The sequence below is a fragment of the Pteropus medius genome, unplaced genomic scaffold (genome assembly GCF_902729225.1).
Source record: "Pteropus medius unplaced genomic scaffold, Ma_sr-lr_union100, whole genome shotgun sequence".
Lineage (NCBI taxonomy): Eukaryota > Metazoa > Chordata > Mammalia > Chiroptera > Pteropodidae > Pteropus > Pteropus medius.
This window is the reverse complement of record NW_024354886.1, coordinates 1,516,346-1,538,799: the sequence shown is the minus strand read 5'-3', so window position 1 is coordinate 1,538,799 and position 22,454 is coordinate 1,516,346. Positions and strand designations below refer to the sequence as shown.

At 38.5% G+C, this 22,454-nt stretch overlaps 1 protein-coding gene across 2 annotated transcripts in view; it reads left to right on the top strand.

The window, feature by feature from the left end:
* DNAH8 (dynein axonemal heavy chain 8) overlaps window positions 1-22,454 on the top strand; it is a 310,080-nt gene that overhangs the window by 278,643 nt on the left and 8,983 nt on the right. For both annotated transcript variants that reach the window (XM_039856088.1, XM_039856089.1), the window contains 3 exons: window positions 6,525-6,681; window positions 16,739-16,891; window positions 16,973-17,162. In XM_039856088.1, the coding sequence (XP_039712022.1) occupies window positions 6,525-6,681; window positions 16,739-16,891; window positions 16,973-17,162 (500 nt within the window). The remainder of the gene's footprint in view (window positions 1-6,524; window positions 6,682-16,738; window positions 16,892-16,972; window positions 17,163-22,454) is intronic.

Sequence of the window (22,454 nt, the reverse complement as noted above, 5' to 3'; positions counted from 1 at the left end):
ATCCCTAATTTTTGGAATCCTCTGAGCTTCCTGGGGTTTTATGTCCATTTCCTTCACCAGGTTAGGGAAGTTTTCCATCATTATTTCTTCAAACAGCAGTTCAACATCTTGATTTTTCTTCTGTTACGCTGATCAGACAAATATTTGGAGCCTTAATAGTGTCTCATATCCTCCTTAAATCATCTTTATAATCTTGGCCTCTTTTTTCTTGCCATTCTGTTTGAGTGTCTTGGTTGGCTTTCCAGTCCTCTAGATAGGGCATGTGATCCTGTTCTTTATTCACTTTGTTTATTCCTTTGTTTATTCCATTTAATATACTTCTCATCTCAGATAATGTGTTCTCCATTTCAGACCGGTTCCCTCTTATAATCTCCATCTCCATTTTTATCTCTTTTTCGGAGTTCTCTATAGTTCCCAAAAGATCATTGAGCCTCTTTATAACCAGTGTTTTGAACTCTGCATCTTGACTCCATTATATCTGGATCTCTGTTCTGTTCTGTCATGTGGTTTCTGCTTCTTTGTCTTCCCATTTTGGCTGCCTTTCTGTGTCTGTATCTATGTACTAAGCAAAGCTTCTAAGTCTCCTGGTCTTATTAGTGTGGATTTGTGAAGTAGGTGTCCAGAGGCATAGTCTTGAGAGGGGTTCAGCTGCAGGCCAAATTTAGCCCAAGCCTCTACCCCTCCTGGGCCACCTGTCTAGATTCAGCAAGCAATCCACAGGTGCTGTGCTTATAGTTGCCTCAAAAGGCTACAAGAGAAACTGAGGCCAGCTGCCTCCAGTGTGAGTCTAGGCACTGCTCAGCAAGGAGCACCTGACTCGCTGAGGTTATACCTGGATGTGGCTTGGGTGGGGCTGGGAGTTGGGGGAGGCAGGGTTTCAGGGAATCCTCTGGGCGGATCAACCTCTGTTATCCAGTCTGATGACTTCACGGCTATAGTGGCTGTGTCTGGGGCACTGGAAGTTGGGGGAGGGCTCAATAGGGAACAGTGGGTACCACCAGCACTTCTGTTCTGTACCCAGCGAGTCTCGCTTCAGCCTTCATTCCAACAATGTCTCCCTGTAAGTCCTTGGTGCCCCTTGCATGCAGCAGAATCGGCACTGGTGCTCAGAGCGAGTAGGTCCATTGCTGCAGAAAATCCACTCGCGGACACAGCCCCTTTAAGAGGCATCTGCCGCTGCCGCAGCCTCCGTCTCACTCGGCTGCCCAAGACCGGGTCACCCCGAGTCCTCGCCCTGTCCTACCTTCTGCCATTGCAGGGTGCTTTCTTGGACTTCTCTCTAGTTGTATGTCTTGTTCCTGTAGATCCCAGGCGATTTTTTCTTGCTGCTGCTCCTCGTTTCCGTCACAACTTTGATTTGGTAGCCAGAGGGATGAACAGAGTCTCTATCATCTACGCCATTTTTTTCCCTCTCATAAATTGTCTTGTACATACATCTTTGTACACTTGTCTTTTTAAAAAAGATATATTAAACAAGTATGAGCACTTATAATATGTGTATAAAATATAAAAAAATAAATATAAAATGTTGCTTTTTTTGGCACTACTATTTTTATGTTTTGCTTCTTCCTCCTTTTTTGACTTTTCTTACTCCATTTTTCCCCTTTGCTAATTTGTAAGTTGTGTAACTCTGTTTCTATTCTTTTACTGGTTACCCTAAACATTTTAACATCCATTTTAAATTAAGCCTGGAAGTAATATCTTTACCTTCCTCTCAATCAAAATCTCTTAGATAACTTTAACTATAGTCATTCCCCTCTTGACAGTTCAGTATTTAAGTTTTATCTTGTTTTATTTTTTAACCCCACAATTAAACCTATAATTCTTGTTTTATACCATGATATTTATTTAGGTTTACCTATACATCGATCCATTCTTTTCTATACCTCAGACCTTCCATCAGAATAATTATTCTCCTTCCAGAATTGTATCCTTTAGAATTTTCTTCAGTGAAGTCTGTTGATGGTGAACTCTTGTTCTTGTCTGAAAATGTCTTATTTTACCCTCTTTTTTTGAAAAACAGCTTTATTGAAGTATATTTTCCCTATCATATATTCATTCATTTTAAGCAGACAGTTCAGTGATTTTAGTAACTTTAAAGAGTTGTGCACAATCTAATCACCCCGAAAGAATCCTTGTGCCCATTTGTAATCAATTCCCACTTCAGCCTCAGGCTGCCACTAGCCTACTTTCTGTCTCCATAGATTTGCCTTTTGCGGACATTTCCTATAACTGAAATCACATACTATATGGTCTTTATGTATAGATTCTTTCATTTAGCATAATGTTTTCAAAACTCACACATGTTGCGGCATGTATCAGCACTTCATTGCTTTTTTATTGCCAAATAGTATTCCAACATATGACTAGACCACATTTTGTTTATCCATTCACCAGTTGATGGGCATTTGGGTAGTGGCCGCTTATTGGCTATTGTGAATTATGCTTCTATGAACATTCATGTACAAATCTTTGTATAGACATATCTTTTTATTTCTCTTGAAAAATAACTAGGAATGTAATTATTAGGTCAGATGATTAATCTATCCTTAACATTGTAAGAACCTGCCAAATTATTTTCCAAAGTGGCTGTACCATGTTACAATATCCTCCACCGATATATGAGGGTTCGAATTTCTCCACATCCTTGCCAACCATTGTTATTTATTTATTTTTTATTATAATCATTCTTGTAGGTGTGAAGCAATAGCTCATGGTGGTTTTAACTGCATTTTCCTAATAAATAATGAGGTTAAGCATCTGTTTATGCATTATTGGCCATTAATATAGCTTCTTTGGTGAAATGTCTATTCATATCTTTCGTGCTGCCCTCATTCTTGAAAGATCATTTTGATTGGAATACAATTCTATGTTTGTGGTTATTTTATCTTAGTAGGTAGAATACACTGTTCTACTTTCTTCCAGTTTCCATTGCTGCTGTTAATGGATTAGCTGTCAGTCTAATTGTCATTTCTTTCTGATGCTTTTAAGATATTCTCTTTGGGTTTTTGTTTGTTTGTTTTTGTTTTTGTTTTTTTGTGGTTTTTTTGTTTTGTTTTTTTCTTTTTTGGATTTTTGGTTCTACAGTTTCATTGTGGTATGTCTACATATGGATTTCTATTTGTTTGTTTGTTGTTTGTTTATTTATCCTATCTAAGATGCATTGAGTCTCCTGAATTTGAGGATTCAGACCTTTCATCCATTCTCAGTCATTATTTCATCACTTATTATCTCTTTTTCATTCTCCCTCTTCTATCTTTGCGAAACCTTTCTGAGATGTATATTAGAGCTTATCACTCTAGCCTACATGTCTCTTAACCTCTCTTTCATATTTTCTATTTATTTTTCCCTCTGAAGCATTCTAGATAATATTTTCAGATCTATTTTCCAGTTTTATAATTCTTTGGCTCTGTTTAATCTACTGATTAATCTACTGTTAGCTGTTATAGTAGGCAGATTAGTGGACCCCCAAAGATATCCTTATCCTAATCCCCAGAACCTGTAACTATGAGTGACATTATGTGGTAAAAAGGATTTTACAGATGTTATTAAGCTTAAGGATCTTGAGATGGGGATGTTATCCTAGATTATCCATGTGGGTCCAATTTAATCATATGAGCGCCTAAAAATGGAAGAGGGAGACAGAAGAGTGGGTCAGAGAGATCAAACAGAAAAAGGAGGAAAGACTCAAAGAGAGGGACTTGAACTGCCTTTGCTGGCTTTAAGGGGGCTATGAGCCAAGGAATGAAGATGGCCTCTAAAAGCTGAGAAAAGCCCTCACCTGACAACCAGAAAGGAATTGGGGCCCTCAGTCCTTCAACTGCAAGAAAGCTAATTCTGCAAACAACTCAAATGAGCAAGGATGTGAATCTTCCCCAAAAGCTTGCAGACAGGAAGCCAGCCTTGCTGACACCTTGATTTTAGCCCAATGAGACCTGTATCAGATTTCTTAACTATACAACTGGAAGATAACACATTTGTATCATTTTAAGCAACTGATTTTGTGGTAATTTTTTGCAGCATCAATAAAAGACGAATATGGGTTTTAAATTTTATTTTATTTTTTAATTTCCAGAAGTTCTATTTGGCTCTTTTTCAAATATGCTATTCATTTTATGGTTTCCTGTTTTATATTTACATTTTCAATCTTCTTTTAAAATTCTTCAATATAGTGAAAACATTTTATAATGTGCATATGAAAATTCACATTCTGAGATCTTTGCAGGTCTGGTTCTGCTTTCTGTTGTTCCTACTGATTCTTGCTCACAGTGTCTTGCTTCTTTGTGAGTTTTATAACTTTTAAATGTGAGCTCACGTCTATTTGAAATTAGTAGTTGGAATCTTTGAGATCTGTAGTGAGGACATATTATACCAGGGAGGATTTGGGTCTACTTCTCCCATATGGGATTTCCTGGGACCACCTTAAAATGAACTTTTCGCTTGAGGTTTTTTAAATCACATAGGCAATATGAATGAATGTTAATTAATGTCACAAACCTGATGAATTAAGAATTCTCAAGCAAGATTTTTTTTCCCTATCCAATGCCAAGTTAGACCAGTTTGCCTACAATCCCCTAGGTTGGCTTATTTCTACTTTACCTTTATACTGAATGTATAGTTTAGTGGTGTCCCAGATTTATGTAGGAGTTCCCTATTAAACTTTCCTCCTTGAGTATAGGGCTCACCTCCTCTCACGTTGTACCATCCACACAGCAACTTAAGAACAGCAAGGACTAGTTGATACCTCCAGGGTAAAGTCTGGCATATCTCTCTGCATCCAGCTTTCACTCTATATTTTGTGTGATTCTGAGGGTTTCTTAGTTTCTTGCAAGTTCAGTAATATGTTTACGAAGATGTTTTTCATATCATATCCAGTATTTTTAGTTATTTTCAGAAGAGTTGTTCAGAGTAGCAATTGCACTGTAGTGTCAGAAATGGAAATGTCTGATTCTCTCTTTGGGATGAATTCTTAGATGTAGAGTTGCTAGATTAAAGGTCTGCCCTTTAAAATTTGATACATGTATCCATATTATAAAGGCTTATCTTATGCCCAAGGAAATAAAACAAAAACAAAGTGCTAATCTCAAGCATTTGTGGAATTACTTTTTAGATTTGCCTCTAAAGCCTATGAAAGGAGATGTAGCTTACATCTGGACAAGAGACAAAATTAACAAATGAAACAAAATAGTAACCCAAAACAATCTAATTATGTGATGTTAATAGGCAGTAAATTAAGAGTTCAGGAAAGGTAGAAAAATTTAAATCTGGTCATGCCACACACTTGCTTGGGAAGTCTTCCTTGGTTGCCTTTAAGGTAATATTCATAATTCTTAAAGTAGCCCTTAGGACCTGCATGGTCTGTCCCCTGCCTTATCTCCAATCTCATCTCTCCTCCTAGCTCACTGGCTCTAACTTCACTGGCCTTGTCTCTGTACCTCAAATTCACTCAAGTCCTTCTCACCTCCAGGCCTTACCTCTTACTGAATGTCCGTCCTTTCTTAACCTCCCATTCCACTCCACTTTGCTTGGCTGATCTATTCATCCTTCAGGTCTCAGCTTACACGTGATATTTTAAGAGAAACCTTCCCTGATCTTCTAAACTGTAAATTGCCTTCAACACACACACCACACACACACACACATGTGCGCGCACACACGCACACATACACACACACCATCTGTGAGTTAAGGCTGCTGGTTGGCCCAACAATTTTGGGACAAAAACTAAATTTATATACCTCAGAGCATCTGGTTGACCCAAAGAGAGCTGAGAGCAGGAATGAGAAAAAGGGAGAGAAAGACAGACAGACGATAGTCTCTTAAAGCATCCTGTTCTTTTCTCCAAAGCACTTATTATGATAATAGTGACTAATGTCCCCCTCTTTCATCAGAGAAAGGGATGAAGGCAGAGACCTGTTCACTGCCATATCCTAGCACCTAGCTCAGTGCCTCATACAGAGTAAATCTTTATTGAACATATGGATTTTAGAGATGAGTGGCTACCTTTAGACAGGTGGAGCAGATGAGTGCCAATAGATCATCTTGGAAATCATAAAACATGTGAGAAAGTGAGAAAAAAAATGGAAAAAAACAAAGAAAACTTAATTTATAATTCAGTGAGGAAGTATGAGTGATGCTCTTTGATCTAACAAATTGTCCTGTAATGGTGGATTCTTCTGACTAGTCCATAAGCCAGAGAGAATAAAAGGTGGGCTTATTATCCAGCATGAGGTGTTTCGGTTAGGTACAAGCAAGATTGTACTGCTTTGGACTACCAAGTACCTTTGTGGACTCTCTTTCCCCAAGGAAGTAGAGCTTTTCATTTCTTTGATGTTCTTGATGTCCCATTACGTAGCAATAGAATGTATCTCTAGTTTCCTTCATTCCTATGGGTTATTGTAAAATTTCCCCTTTTGCGGGGGCTGGATTTGATTTAAGTAATTAGTCATTTCATTTTAGCTTTTGTAATTTCTCTGAAGGTCCATTTCTCTGCTACATTCTGAACAGTTCCCTCTTTCTATCAGGTATCAGAGTAACACCGCTTCTGCTGTTCTGGAAACCATTACCAACATTCAACCCAAAGAGAGTGGAGGCGGAGTAGGAGAGACCCGGGAAGCCATTGTTTACAGATTATCTGAAGATATGCTGAGCAAACTGCCTCTTGATTACATCCCTCACGAGGTCAGCTACGCCCTTCCCCATGGTGTGCAGGGCTATCTTTGGGTTCCGCAGTGTTGAGTCGGGTCCTGGGGCAGGACAGGACAGGGCGTTTCAGTCCCTTCCCCTCTCTCTCTCTCCTCATACCCCTTCTTCATTTTCAGCTCTTTCTTGTTACCCTTCGGTCTTCTCTTCCTTACCTTTCCCAAGCATCTTGCAATTATGATCTGCACTTTTTCTGACACCGTCCTTCATTTCCTTTCTACTCCACTTTTTCTTTCAATCGTGTTTTTGTATCTTTTTCACATCTTTGGATTCCTCTGTGTTTGGTTCCCCAGATACCTTAACCTTCTGTGCTGGAAACCTCTCTCTCCCTCTCTTACCCAAGCCTGCTCTGTCCATCCTTTAAATTTACCTCTAGTTTTTGTTTCCTGCCCTCCATACTCTTCATTTTCCAATCCTCTCAACCAGTAAATAGGAAAGCAAGCCATTTAAATGAATTCACTCCCCAATTTGGATGGCAATAATTTTCTATTTCTTGAACCTCCCAGGTGTTTGCTTGTTAATCTAAATCAGTTTTTCTCAAATTTTTTAAATCTCAAGACTCTTTTACAAAATGATTGAGGACACCAAATAACTTTTTTAAAAATATGGGTTATAATTACTGATATTTAATATATCAGAAATTTAAACTGAGAAATTTAAAAAAGAATTATTAATTTATTGTTAAATAACAGTAATAGACCAATTACATGTTAACGTAAATGATGTTTTTATTTGTAAAAATAACCATGTTTTCAAGACAAAAAATAATTGGGAAGAGTGGAATTGTTTTATAGTCTTGCAAATCTCTTTACTATCTGCCTTAATAGAAGACAGCTGGGTTCTCATATCTGCTTCTGCATTCAATCTGTTGTGATAGCAGATGTCACCTACCCTCTGGAAAACTCTGCTGTATACTCCTGAAAGGAGAGCTTAAAAAGTCAAATAATGTCTTAGTATTACCATAAAAAAAAATTTAACCTTGTAAACTCCCTAATAGGATCTCAGGTGGTCCCAGGTGACACTTTGAGAATTGCTGATCTAAATAAACCTTTAATTGTAGTAAAATTTTCTGATGGTCTGAAAGTTCTGTGACAGGTCCTCTGACTTGGCCTTCTTCTTATTGCAAGAGGACAGGGTCGTGTCCTGTGGCCACCCAGGACCTCCTCTCTCCTGCTCTTAGCCTCCATCCCTTACTACTGATGGTCAGAGCTTCACTTGAGTCCTAGACTGGGCCGAGTCAAGTATAGCTTTTCAGGCAAAAAGAGAAGCCAGTGCCCTAATACAGGAGTAACCATGGTCCTGTGTTCACCCTGTCCTGCATCCCCAAGTCTGCAAACAATGCCCTTGTCAGCTGGGAGCCCCAGTCCTCCCACCTGTAACGAGTGCCCTCAACAATGAAAAACATTTTCTTGCCTCTTAAAACAATTTTTATTTCCATCATGTAGACGGATACCAAGACATATAGTCAAGATTCTGAAATCAATGACTTTATGTACAGATAGTAAGGCGAGAAAATATATTTTAATCAATTAATTAATTAATTTTTTTAAGGCCACACAGTGTTTGGAAACATGGCTATCATTTATTAACTACCTACTTTTGGAATGTTTATTTTCGTTTATTATTTTTTAATTTATTTTTTAATTAATTAATTAAATAATTTTTTAATCGAAGGAATGATTTAAATTTATTCCCTTGTCTACCTCCCCTCTGCCCCCTCCCCTTTGATAACCACTAGTCCATTGTCCATGTCCATGACTCTCTGTTTGTTTCTCCTGTTCATTTGTTGCTTTTAAGTTTATATCCCACATATAAGTGATATCATGTGATTTTTAACTTTTTCTGTCTGGCTTATTTTGCTTACCATGATTATCTCAAGGTCCATCCATGTTATCACAAATGGCAGTATTTCATCTCTTCTTATGGCTGAGTAATATTCCATTGTATATATGGACCACAGCTTCTTTGGCCAATCATCTATTGTAGGACACTTTGTTGCTTCCATGTCCTGGCCACTGTGAATAATGATGCTATGAACATTGGCGTGCAAATATCTTTTTGGATATGAGTTATCAAGTCTTTGGGGTAAATACCCAGTAGAAGGATTGCTGGATCATATGGTAGGTCAGTTCTTAGTTTTTGAGGAACCTTCATACTGTTTTCCATAGTGGCTGTACCAATTTGCAGTCCCACCAGCAGTGTATGAGGGTTCCTTTTTCTCCACATCCTCTCCAACACTTATCATTACTTGTCCTGTTGATTATAGCTATTCTAACAGGTGTGAGATGGTATCTCATTGTGGATTTGATTCGCATTTCCCTAATAGCTAGCAATGTTGAGCATCTTTTCATATATTTGTTGCCATTTATATGCCCTCTAGGGAGAAGTGTCTGTTCAGGTCCTCTGCTCATTTTTTGATTGGATCATTTGCTTTTTCGCTGTCATTGAGTTGTATGAGTTCTTTGTATATTCTGGATATTAGGCCCTTATCGGAGGTGTTGCTTGCAAATATATTTTCCCATTCAGATGGTTGTCTTTTCACCTTGTTGATGATTTCTTTTGCTGAGCAGAACCTTTTTAGTTTTATGTAGTCCCATTCACTTATTTTAGCTATTACTTCCCTTGCCTTTAAGGTCAAATTCATAAAATCGTCTTTAAGTCCAAGGTGCTTGAGTTTAGTTCCTATGTCTTCTTCTATGCATTTTGTTGTTTCAGGTCTTATATTCGGGTCCTTAATCCATTTAGAGTTAATTCTGGTGTGTGGTGATAGACAGCAGTCTAGTTTCATTCTTTTGCAGGTGGTTTCCAGGTTTCCCAGCACCATTTATTGAAGAGGCTTTTTTTTTTCCACTGTATGTTTGTGGCTTTTTTGTTGAAAATTATTTGCCCATATAAATATGGGTTTACTTCTGGACTCTCGATTCTGTTCTACTGGTCCATGTGTCTGTTTTGCTGCCAATACCATGCCGTTTTGATTACTGTCGCTTTGTAGTATAATTTGAAGTCAGGCAGAGTGATGCCTCCAGCCTCATTCTTTATTCTCAGGATGGCTTTGGCAATTCAGGATCTTTTGTGCCTGCATACAAATCTGATAATTTTTTATTCTATTTCTTTAAAAAATGCTGATGGGATTTTGATGAGGATTGCATGAAATCTATATATTGCTTTAGGTAATGTGGTCATTTTAACTATGTTAATTCTTCCAATCCAAGAACACGGAATATCTTTCCATTTCTTTGTATCTTCTTCAATTTCTTTTAACAGGGTCTTGTAGTTTTCATTATATAGGTCCTTAACGTGTTTCATTAAATTTATTCCTGGGTATTTTATTCTTTTTGTTGCAATTGCAAAAGGAATTATTTTTTCCACTTCTTTTTTTGACACTTCATTATTAGAGTATAGGAACGCTATGGAGTTTTGAACGTTGATTTTGTATCCAGAAACTTTACTGTATTTGCTTATTGTTTCTAGTAGTGTTCTTGTGGAGATTTTAGGGTTTTCTATATAGAGAATCATGTCATCTGCAAAAAGTGACAGTTCGACTTCTTCGTTTCCTATTTGGATGCCTTTTATATCTTTCTCTTGTCTAATTGTACTCGCTAGCACCTCCAATGTTATATTGAATAACAGTGGTGATAGTGGACAGCCTTGCCTTGTTCCTGATCTTAGAGGGAAGATTTTTAGTTTTTCACCATTAAGCATAATGTTAGCTGAGGGTTTGTCATATATATGGCCTTTATTATGTTAAGGTACTGATTTTGTTAAGTGTTTCTATACTGATTTTGTCAAGTGTTTTGATCATAAATGGATGCTGTATCTTGTCAAAGGCTTTTTCTGCATGTATTGATATGATTCTTATTTTTTAAATTTGTTTATGTGGTGTATCACAATAATCGATTTGCATGTGTTGAACCATCCCTGTGCCTCTGGAATGAAGCCTGCTTGATCATAGTGTATAATCTTTTCAATATGTTGCTGTATTCGGTTCACTAGTATCTTATTTAGGATTTTTGATCTGTGTTCATGAGAGATATTGGTCTGTAGTTTTCTTTTTTGTGTGTTATCTTTACCAGGTTTTGGTATCAAGGTTAATATTGGCCTCGTAAAATAAGTTAGGAAGTATCACCTCCTCTTTGATTTTTTGGAAGAGTTTGAGGAGAATGGATATTCAGTCTTCTTTGAATGTTTGGTGGAATTCACTGGTAAGGCCATCTGGCCCTGGACTTTTACTTTTTGGTAGGTTTTTGATGATTGTTTCAATTTCCATACCGCTGATCAGTCTATTTAGATTTTCCAGTTCTTCTTGTTTCAGTCTAGGAAGGTTGTATGTTTCTAAGTACTTATCCATTTCTTCTAGGTTATTAATTTTGATGTTATATACTTTTTCATAGTATTCTTGTATGATCCTTTGTATTTCTGCAGTGTTAGTCATAATTTCCCCTCTTTCATTCCTGATTTTGTTTGCGTCCTTTCTCTTTTTTCTTTAGTGAGTCTAGCCAGGTGTTTGTCAATTTTATTAACCTTCTCAAAGAACCAGCTCTTTGTTGCATTTCTTTTTTCTATTATTTTTGTTGTTGTTGTTTGTTTGTTTTCAGTTTCATTTATTTCTGCTCTAATTTCAATTCTTTCTTTCCTTCTGCTGACTTTAGGCTTAATTTGTTCTTCCTTTTCTAGTTTTTTAAGATTAAGCATTAGGTTGTTTATCTGGGCTCGTTCTTGTTTTTGGAAGTAGGCCTATAATGATATGAACTTTCCTCTTATGACCGCTTTTGCCGTGTCCCCAAAGTTTTGACATGTTGTACTATCAATATCACTCATTTCTATGTATTTCTTTCTTTTTATTTCTTTTTCTTCCTCTCTTTTTATTTCTTCTCTGACCCAGTTATTCTTCAGTAGTATGTTGTTAATCTCCATGTATTTATGGTTCTTTCTACTTTCTTTTTACAGTTGATCTCTAGTTTCAAAGCATTATGATCAGAGAATATGGTTGGTATGATTTTAACCCTCTTATGTTTGTTGAGGCTCTCTCTGTGTCCCAGTATGTGGTCAATCTTTGAGAATGTTCCATGTGCACTAGAGAAGAATGTATAAGCAGCTGTTTTGGGATGAAAAGCTCTGTAAATGTCAATTATGTTTAGTTGATCTAATGTATTATTTAAGGATGATATTTCCTTATTGATTTTCTGTTTGGATGATTTGTTCATATTTGACAGTTGAATATTTAGGTCCCCTGCTATAATAGTGTTTTGGTCTGTTTCTCCCTTTAGTTCTGGTAGTAATTGCTTTACATATTTCAGGGCTCTCTGATTGGGAGCATAGATATTAATAAGTGTTATGTCTTCTTGGTGCATGCTTCCATTTATCATTATGAAGTGTCCCTCAGTATCTTTCTTTTTTATTTTGAAGTCTTATTTCATACAATATTGGTACTGATACTCCTGCTTTTCTCTGAATGCCATTTGCTCGAAATGTCATTTTCCACCCTTTCACTTTGAGTCTATATTTGTCTTTGGAACTGAGTTGTGTCTCCTGGAGACAGCATATGGTTGGGTTTTGTTTTTTGATCCAATCTGCAACTCTATGCCTTTTTATTGGTGAGTTCAGTCCATTTACATTTAGGATCATTATTGAAATTTGAGGTCTTCTAATAGCCATTTTATCTTTTGCTTTCTGGTACCTTGGTGTTTCCATTGCTTCCTTGTGTTTCTGGTTTTTTTTATTTTGATTGACTTTTGTGGGTTGTGCCTCTGGTTCTTCTTGTTTTATGTTATATACTTCAGTTCTGAATCTTTGGCATGTGGTCACCATTACGAATATGTAAAGGATAGTTATATATAGTTGTCCATTTTCTTCTGTGCATGCCTTATCTCCATTACCCTTTGGATCTTAGGATCCTCCCCCTTTCAGTCATTGTTGTCTCATTTTGTCCTTACGTATGCTGAACATTCATTACTATCTTGCTATAGCAAATCTCTTCTTATTTTTAAGCTTATAATGCCCTGTTCCTAGTAAGGGTTGCACTCCTCTGCTTGTATCAGCCTGCTACACCTTACTCTTAATTATTCTTCTTCTTCTTTTTTTTTTTTGTCGTTTTGCTTTAGGTGGGTTGACGCCTTTCAGTATTTGCTGTAGTGCAGGCCTCATAGTGGAGAATTCCCTCAATTTTTGTATGTCTGGAAAGGTCTTTATATCTCCTTCATATCTAAAGGAGAGCTTAGCTGGATACATTATTCTTGGCTAGAAGTTCTTTTCATTTAATAGTTTGAATATTTGATTCCACTCCTTTCTGGCTCATAAGGTTTGTGCTGAGAAGTCCGACGATAATCTAATTGGTTTTTCTTCATAGGTTACCATCTTATTTTCCCTGGCTGTCCTGAGAATTCTGTCTTTGTTGTTGATTTTTGATAATTTTAATACAGTGTGTCTTGGTCAAGGCCTTTTTGGGTTGAGATAATTGGGTGTTCTGTTGAGTTCTTGAATTTCAAGCTCCAGCTCATTCCTTAGATTTGGGAAATTCTCGTCCATATTTGTCTGAACATGCTTTCTAGTCCCTGCTCCTTTTCCTCACCTTCGATAATGCCCATTATTCTTATGTTTCCTCTCCTGATGGTATCAGCTAGTTCTTGAATTTCTCTCTCATTATTTTTCATTCTTCGGTTTCTTTCTTCTTCCTTTTGATTTATTTCTAGATTTCTGTCTTCGATATCACTGATTTTCTCCACTTGGTCGACTCTATTTCCCAAGATTGTTATTTCACTTTTCAACTCTTGCTATGTGTTCTTTATCTCCAGAAAGTCTGTTTTTTGTTTTTTTGTTTTTTTTGTTTTTTGGGGTTTTTTTTGAGAGTTTCAGTCTCCTTGCTAAAGAACTTATTCTGCTCATCTAGTTGTTTTTTCTGTTCCTGAAATTGTTGCTATGATTCATTTTGGATTTTACTGAGTTTTTTCAGAAGTACCATCCTGAATTCTCTGTCATTTAGGTCACATATTTCTATTTCTGTAAGCTTATTTTCTGGAGATTTTTCTCCTTTCTGAGATGCTTTGTCACTTTGGTTGTTCATGGTGTGTAATGGACTATTTCTCTGCCTGGGCATTAATGAAAGTGTATTCTGACTTTTTTTTCCAGAAAGAAGATTTATTATATAAGGGTCCCTAGCCTGTTGTAAAGAAGGTGTTTTTCTTTTCTTTCCAGTAGGTGGCATCTAAGCCTCTTGGATCCCTGCTTTATATGAAGTCTTAATAATGTCTTTTTTTCTTATAGATGTTTAATCATGCTCACTACCCTCAGTCTCAGTTCTTGTCAGTGTTAGCGACAGTTTCTGTAGCGTTTGCTGAGATTCCCCTAGGGCTCCGTGGTGTTCTTTCTGTCTTGGAGGGTATGAAGGGAGTGTCCCTCTGGGTTGGGGGATGGGGGCTGTGGCTCAGCCTCGATTTTGCAACCGTGGCTGGCAAAAATGAACTGTTATTTCTCTGCCATCCCACTTCTCTTCTTTCTACCCTGATGACTGGGAACTGCTGCCAGCCACGTGGAGCTCACAGAACTCCCAGGCAGGGCTGTTCAGAGAAGTCGCCATATCTGCTCCCCTCCCCCTCCTCCTGCAGAGAGCTCCAGCAGCCGCGAGAGGCAGCTTCTTTATTTCTCCCAGTCCACTGCCCAACACCCAGGGTTCTGACCTGCGTAGCTCTTATGTGCAGATCCCATGCTCAGACGTGCTGGTGTGCACTTTGGGTGCTTTTTGTTGAGTTTTAGGTGTTCTGCTTATTGTCATTTCAAGGGGGGAGATCCAGGGACATCTCTCACTCCACCATGTTTCTGACATCACTCCTCGAGAAGATATTTTTTAAATGGATAAATATTTTACGTACAAACTTTCAATGGTTCATTGTAAGTAATCTTCAGAAGACAGAGGAGGCATAATACCTGCCTTCAAAGATTTTAAAAACTGGCATGCAAAAGCGAGACAAAATTTACTCTGGGTTACAATATAGGTTGATGTTACCAGAGGAGGCTTTCAAGACCTTCGGAGAATTTGAGCTGTCAAGGGTTGGTTGGGGCCACTTCACCAAGAACTCTATTCTGGCAATATCTTAGCAGAAACTGACTGTGAGGGTTGTCACTAAGTGCATTGCTGTATGTGAGGGAGTTCATTCTAAGAGACATCTAAAATTGCTTCCTCTTTCAAAATCACTTACATTTTGGTGTCCTATATTTTATAGAAGAAATGTGGCAGTAAAGTGAATTTTGTAAATTGGAATGTAATTATACTTTCGTCTTCTGTAGTTAACATGGAGCCATGTTACTGTAGAAGCCACATTACTACCTGGTCCCAGAAACATAATGAAAATCCTATAGGAGACCAAAGCAAATCTTTTATTAATAAAAAGACTATTTTAGGCTGGAACAGCAATCATATTCAAAATAAATTCAGTCTTAAAATCAGATTTTCTAGAGTCTAAATTTTTCCTAAGCATGCCTCTATGCAAGTGATGTTTCTCTTTTAAAACCCTAAGTAGGGCAAGCCTGTTCTTTTGAGGCTGCTAGCATATGAAAACGTGTCTGGGCCATTGATTTGACATTGTAGCCAATACCTGGACTTCATTTCCCACTTGTGGGGGTTGCAAAAGCATTTCCGTAATTTCCCTTTTCCTCAATTGTGAATTCCCACAGAGTAGTCACGATTTAAAGAGGGTAATACGTGTATACTATTTAGCCGCTGGAGGCTGAAGAGCTCAAGAGGAGAATGGGGTAGTGGAGCCTACAAAACTGTAAGTTCTAGAACCAGGAATTTAGGAGAATACCAAAAGGTTGCTATGGTGGATAGGATTAAAGACCTCCATTGGCGTGTTTGACTGGGATGTCAATATTACTTGTTCTCCTTGCACAGGTAGTCCCATGCAGGTTGTTCAGTTTTACATCACTGCTTCCCCTTAAGTTTGTACATCCTTCTTCATCCCTCGCTTACTAAAAGTGCTTCACAGCTGCCGTAAAGCAGAGGTATCCATTGCTGAATCAGGAACTTCTGAGCCATGCCAGAGAACCTGTTCTATAAAATGAAGAGAGTGGTCCATTTGACTCTGAAGCACGCCATCCATCTTTAACATTCTGTGACTCAAGAAGGGGCAGTGGGCGTCTCCAGAAGAGAATCCCACAGCTTATGGGCTCTGTGGTGATTCTTTGGTTTGGAACATCACTCTAAATTCTCTCCCTCTCCATGTGTTTGTCCTTACCCCTTCTGTTCTGGCAACTCTGTGATTTTAGCCAGCAGAAAGTTCACATCTCTTTATGAGTTCTTGCCAGTATTCATAGTTAATCTTTTCTTGGGCATATGTTACTAAATTGAAATGCATATATGTATTGGCTTATTTTCCAGTAATTGTTGGATTTTATTGTTCCCATAGCCAGAGGCTTTTATATTGATCTCTTCAAAATGGTCAATAAATGATATACTGAAAGGAACAAATGACAGGTGCTTAATGACTATCCTACAAAGTCAAATATTTCCATTGGTTAGACTAAGAAAGCCTCACTCTAGTCACCCTAGCCAAGGCAACAGTGATCTTAGAAAACTGCAGCTAATCGTATTTATTGGTAAGTGTTCTATAAAGGTCATGGTTGTATTAACTTTCTGTGACATTTCTAATCAGGACTCTGTAAGCATTATGAAAAAAAGTATTCCAAACTGTACTCTTATAATGGTTAAATTGCAAAAGAATACTTAACTGACACTTAGTACTTAATCATTTGAGAGGGAAAAGAAGGTACGATTTTATTTCAGCTTTTTAAAGTACATTTCCAATTATCAACTAAGTATAATCAGTAGGAAATAAAAATCATTTCGGTTGAACAGTAGTTTTTGAAGCCCAGAAAATGAGGAATTTAATGGCAAGTTTGATTCTATAAGAGGTATTTTAAAGTTCATTTGGGCTGGTGGAGATATATCCAGAGAAAGAAAAAGAGCAGAAAGGAGAGAGGTCATTGGAAGACAAATGAAAGATGATTTTTAAAAATCTCCATTGTATTATATACTGTGTTTTAGGTGAAAGCTCGTTTGATGAAGATGGGACATCTTAATTCAATGAACATATTTCTTAGACAAGAAATTGACAGGATGCAGAAAGTCATCTCAATACTTCGCAGTAGCCTGAGTGATCTAAAACTGGCCATTGAAGGAACTATCATCATGAGCGAGGTGAGCTGTTATTATCTTAGTAGTCATGTCCCTCTTTTGTGGATTTTTCTTCTTCTCATATTTTAACTTTATCTTTTTCAGAACTTGAGAGATGCCCTGGACAACATGTATGATGCTCGCATACCTCAGATCTGGAAAAGAGTGTCCTGGGATTCATCCACATTGGGCTTCTGGTTTACTGAACTTTTGGAAAGAAATGCTCAGTTTTCTACTTGGATATTTGAAGGGAGGCCCAATGTGTTCTGGATGACTGGTTTCTTTAATCCCCAAGGTATGTGCTCATAGGAGAGTGGGCAAACTTGGAAGATATGGGTGGTCATATAGTAACACTGTGTGATAAATGTATCTTATATAAAACAATATAGAGGTACAGCCTACTGAGTGCTGGACAGATGCTTTCGAAGGTTGGGGACCAAGATAATCCTTTCATATTTGTTTTACAGATTCAATAGAAATTCTTTCTAACATATTGCTTCTACATTATAGTAGCCTAACCTTCATTTTTTTCTCACCCACTTCAGCAAGCCATTAGTCTGTGGTTGGGACATGTGAAATGGTAAAAAAGTTTCACTCAACACTTAGTTTTTAAATGTTTATGAAAATGACAAAAACGAAGCCTCAAAATATGCAAAATTATTCTCAGAGTTCATAAAATCAGACTGATTTCAAAACTTTGGCTAAAATTTCGTTCAGTGAACTTCTGGAATTTTGTCTACCCCCAACCCTCAGTCTTTTTTTCCCTCGAAAAAGTGCTTTACGATTCTGCTGCATTTATTTCTTCGTTCTAGAAATATTTACTGAATAAGTTACTGACTGTATGCCATAGAGTTCAAAAAGTTCAGAAATACGACAACTTTTTATCTTACTACAATATAGATAGTTTTATTTCTGGTAATTCCTGTTCAGAATGAAGAGATAGTGGATTCCTTACAATTCAGCACCACATAGCTCCACTAGTAATACAATTTAAGGAGCATTCACACTTGCAGATTTAGGATGTATTATTGCTACTCGCCACAATCTGGCTGAATCTCATAAAATAATGCTAAGTGAAGAAAGAATCAGAACACATTGTAATATATGTATACTGTATACATTTTAATGTATGTATCATATATGTCTACTCTATGGTTCCATTTATTCAAAGAAGAAACAGGCAAAACAGATCTGTGATACTAAAAGGCAAGATCGTGGTTACCCTTGAGGAGGAGTGTAGTGATTGCAAAAGGGCACGAGGGGGCTGCTGGGGGTCTGGAAATGTTCTGTTTCTTGATCTGGATATTGGTTACATGGCTGTATTCCCTTGGTGAAAATGCATTGAGTTGTATACTTATGATTTGTACACTTTTCTTTGTAGGAGTAATATTTCAGTAAATAGTATACATTACAAGTATACATTTTTAATTGTCTTCTGCGTACATGTATTCATCCACTTCAAGGGCCTTAACATTTTCTAAATTTAAAACACTAACCATGTAGTTTTTATGAGCCTACCAAATTAACTGTAAAATATTATTATGTCAATATACCTTAGGTTTGTGAAGGACAGCTCCCAAGTTTCACTTGTCTATTTTTCTCCCAGAATTTCTATTGAATTTGAGGAGGAATGGCTTTTATTATGGTTTTCAGATTTCGCATGTCTACTTATGAGTCTCTTTCCTCTTTACCAGCTCTCAATTTCAGTAGGTTGTCACCAGGTGATTCCTGGCTTAGGAGCCTGCAGAAATAGCACTCAACTTAATTAGGATTGTTTAACCACCTTCCATTTACCAAACCCTCTGCCTCAGAGCTTCAGTAGAGAGAGATTTGAGACCTGATTCCTACCCTAAAGGAGGCTGTAATCTGATTGGTGAGACAGACGCATCAGCAACTATAATGTAATGTGATAAATGTCTCCCTGCCTCCACCACTGTGCAAGAACTAAGTGCCACACTAGTACAGTGGACACAGAGCTGAATTCTGCCAAGGCAGTGCTTCAGAAGAGCTTCCTACGGGAAACAGCGAGTAGGGTTTGCAGAGGCAGGTATGCAAGTGAAGGCCATTCTAGGCAGTGGTTTGAGCAAAGACAAGGCCTGAGCAAAGACAAAGAAAGGAGACAGGGTGGCCAGAGCTCAGGAAGCAAGAGCAGGGGTGATGGGGAGTGAGGCTGGAGCATGAAGTCTTCCAGGGGAGTTTGGGCTGCACGATAAAGGCAACAGGAAGTCACCAACAATCAGAAGTTCATCCCTGGAGAAAGTAGAGGATAGACTGGAACATGGACCCAGGACAAGGAGACTCTTACCAAGTCCACGGGAGAGAGCCTGGGACCTTAACCAGGTGCAGAAGAGGGGACAGGTTTGGTGAAATGATTACATGGGGGAATCTTTGAGAGAGCAGGGAGTGGCAATGGCTCGGGCCGAAGTCATTGTACAAGACAGGGAGGGGGCAGTGCAGGAAAGACCGGTTGGGAGGAAAGGCAGGAACAGTGTATTTGTCAGCTAGTGCTGGTGGGACATCCATCCAGGTGGGGAGGTGTGTTAGAAGACTTGGAGTTTGGGAGAGGGGCAAGGATCAGTGATTTTAAAAACTGTGAGGTTGTTAAGTGTATTTTCAATATTCAGAAACCAAGGGAATGGGCTTGGTTCGTCCTGGCTTTCTATAGTCACAACTAAATCATATAATCTCTTTCTGTGATTTTCTTTCATTAAAAATGTGACTTAAAATAGCAAAGTATTAGTATGAACTAACCTTTAATTGTTACCATTAAGAAACGTTACCAGCCAGAACAATACCTAAATACAAGTGAAGGTGTCCACTTCAGTTTGTTTTTTTTTTAACCTGTCTATACTTGTTAATAATCCTAATCCTTTCTCTTTTCTTCATTTCTAGTTTCAGGTTAAAGTTTGTTTCCTCACCTCATGGTGCTCCGTGTCTTGGACTTATCCAAGCATTTCATCCTTTACACACAAGCACATAGATACATACCTTAATCTATGATTGTTTTCTTTTGTAGTGTAGAACCGTGGAGCCCACTTTCCCTGCATACTAATCACTTCTGTGCTTCCTTTTCCTTCTCTTGACATCAGAGACAAACTACTTTCCATTCCATATCGCCTGGCCAAATCTGGAAAACATAAAGATTACAGCCACTCCATGCATGTTCACGAGCAGTGTGCAAGCAGATAAAGTCCTTTCAACTTGAGAGCCTCTCTGGCATCTATCTGACATTCAATAACTGATTTCTCGACATGAATGTATCTCCTGGGTTTGTCTTCTAACCTAGTCCCCTTTGAAGAAATGATTTCTTTCTTTCGCTGAAAACGTTTAAGTAAATGTTTATTCTATTTTAAAAAGCACACATTTAAGTAAAACATAATGAATGTGATTTGCAAGGAGGCCACGGTTGTGTCACTAAAATGAATAGTCAGAAGCACCGAGACTATAAATATTTGAAATGTTCTAGAAAGAACACCATTTATTTAGTGTTCTTAGAGTGTAATGTCCCTCTGATACTGTCTGATGTGTGTCTCCTGTCATGCCTCTGCTGGTTGCTCCTCAGAGCTAAGTGACTTTGAGGTCCATGCTGCTGCTTGGACAAGTGTCAGGCCTTGTTTGTTCCATGTCTGAGCTCATGCTGTCTGCGGTGCTGCTTGGTTGCATTATGGTGGCCTGATATTTTGTCGTTCATATTTGAAGAGACTGACTCATCCACAATGGAGCTAATCTGGTATTTTCAGCCTCTTCACAATCTCGTCTGAAGCAATTGATGAGTTCAAGCGTGTGGAGGTTAGATTCGATTATTAAAATGGTCAAGCTCTCTGGACTCATGACCCCATAATGTTCAATGGAGCAGCTCTTGGCAAAGCATGGATTTGCCTCCCAGCGGTTCCTCAGGCCCAGGAGAACCTGTGTGCTCCACCCGATTTTCCCAGCAGTCATTGGTACATTTTCACATATTGTTTAAGATTGTGCTTCTTGGGTTCTCAAAGGATTTCTTTAGTCTCTTTTTCTTGCAGGTATGCATTTTCAGAGCATCATGTACACGTGATTTACATAATGGTTTGTGTGTGTGTGTGCGTGTGTGTGTGTGTGTGCATGTGTGTGTATCTGTGTGTCTGTGTGGGGACGTGTTTAATCTCAAAGACTATGAGTTGTAAAAGGTCTGACTTCCAGCCAGGGCATTGACGGCCTTTCAGAACCTCTTAATTGATAGCCATGCTCTGCCATTTGCCATTAGGTATGACTCACAAGTGCCGTTAATGAAATGGAAGCGGAGGTTGAACGTGCTCTTCAGGTCTCACACCTCTAGATTAGATTGACCACGCAGTATCACTACTTTCCAAATGTTTAACTCATTCCAGAGCTTGATGCCATTTGGATGCCAAACTACACTAGTTTTCCTGTTTTCTTTTTATTTTTCTTCTCAGCGTTTGACAGGCCACACCAATCTGTTGTGGCAGATATCAGTGACAACTTATTATTCACTAATACATATCATGATTTTCAGTTACATAGCATTTTGCTGAAGCAAGAAGATGGATAATTTTTGTCTTGTTATCTTTTATTACTGTAAAAATCATCTACAACCTCTTGGCTGCGTGTTTTTTTTCAGGGCAGCGTCATCAGCTAGCAGCAATTCCTGAATGCTTGTCTTGAAGATAGTTATAAAAGCCTGAGGTTGGTTGAGTGGAAAAGTGCACCAAAAGGTTAATAGAGCTTAAAGATTGAAGGGTCTGGGGGATCACAGTTCTAAGCATGCCCTGCAGCTACCTTTGGCCAAACCAGAGCCTCCCCCAAGGTCTGAGGGGATCCAAGTGAGTGGACCTCAATCTGAGTGATAGCATTTACCTGCCTGTCCCCAAGTCTCAGAACAATAGGACTGTGGACATCTCAGAAATATGTCCAGAGTGAATGACAATCCACCGTCCTTGCCTCTGTGTGTGCAGGGACTTGATACGTTGGCTTTAGTCACAGCCACATCCTTCGTGATTCTAGTCTCTGCACACGGTTACCTTCCTCACCAATGACCTAGTTCCTTGTCATCTGGCCAGCCTCCATCATTGTACTGTAAATGCTCACTCCGAGGTCACTGAGTCTGGTGACCTTCCTGCCAACTTCATTTCCCTTGACGATACTAGGGTGCCAATTCTGGAAGCTCTTTCATACCTCAGCTCATGTCCATTCTCCTCCTACCTCACAGAGGGCTGCTTTTCATACCTTTGTGGGCTCTTCTTAGTCAAGTTCTGCCATTGGCCCTAGCCCTTCTTCGATAACCTCAGCCATTCTCATAGATGCAGCTAGTCATCTCTGCCTGTGACTGACTCATCTAAAGTCCCACTGTAACATTCTGATTCTTTACTTCCATGTGCCAGTGTAGACTATCCCATCCTCCTGTGGACTTCACCAGTGCTGTCATCTGGTCATTTTCCTCCCAAACTAGCCTAATCAGGATTTTGCTCTATTTGCTTATGTATCACCATTGTCCAGATCACTGAACTCTTGTGAATGGTCCCCTCATGCCCAAACAGCTTGGAATAAAGAAACCAGGAGAATATAGTGTCATGGAAGACAAGAGGGGAGAGTA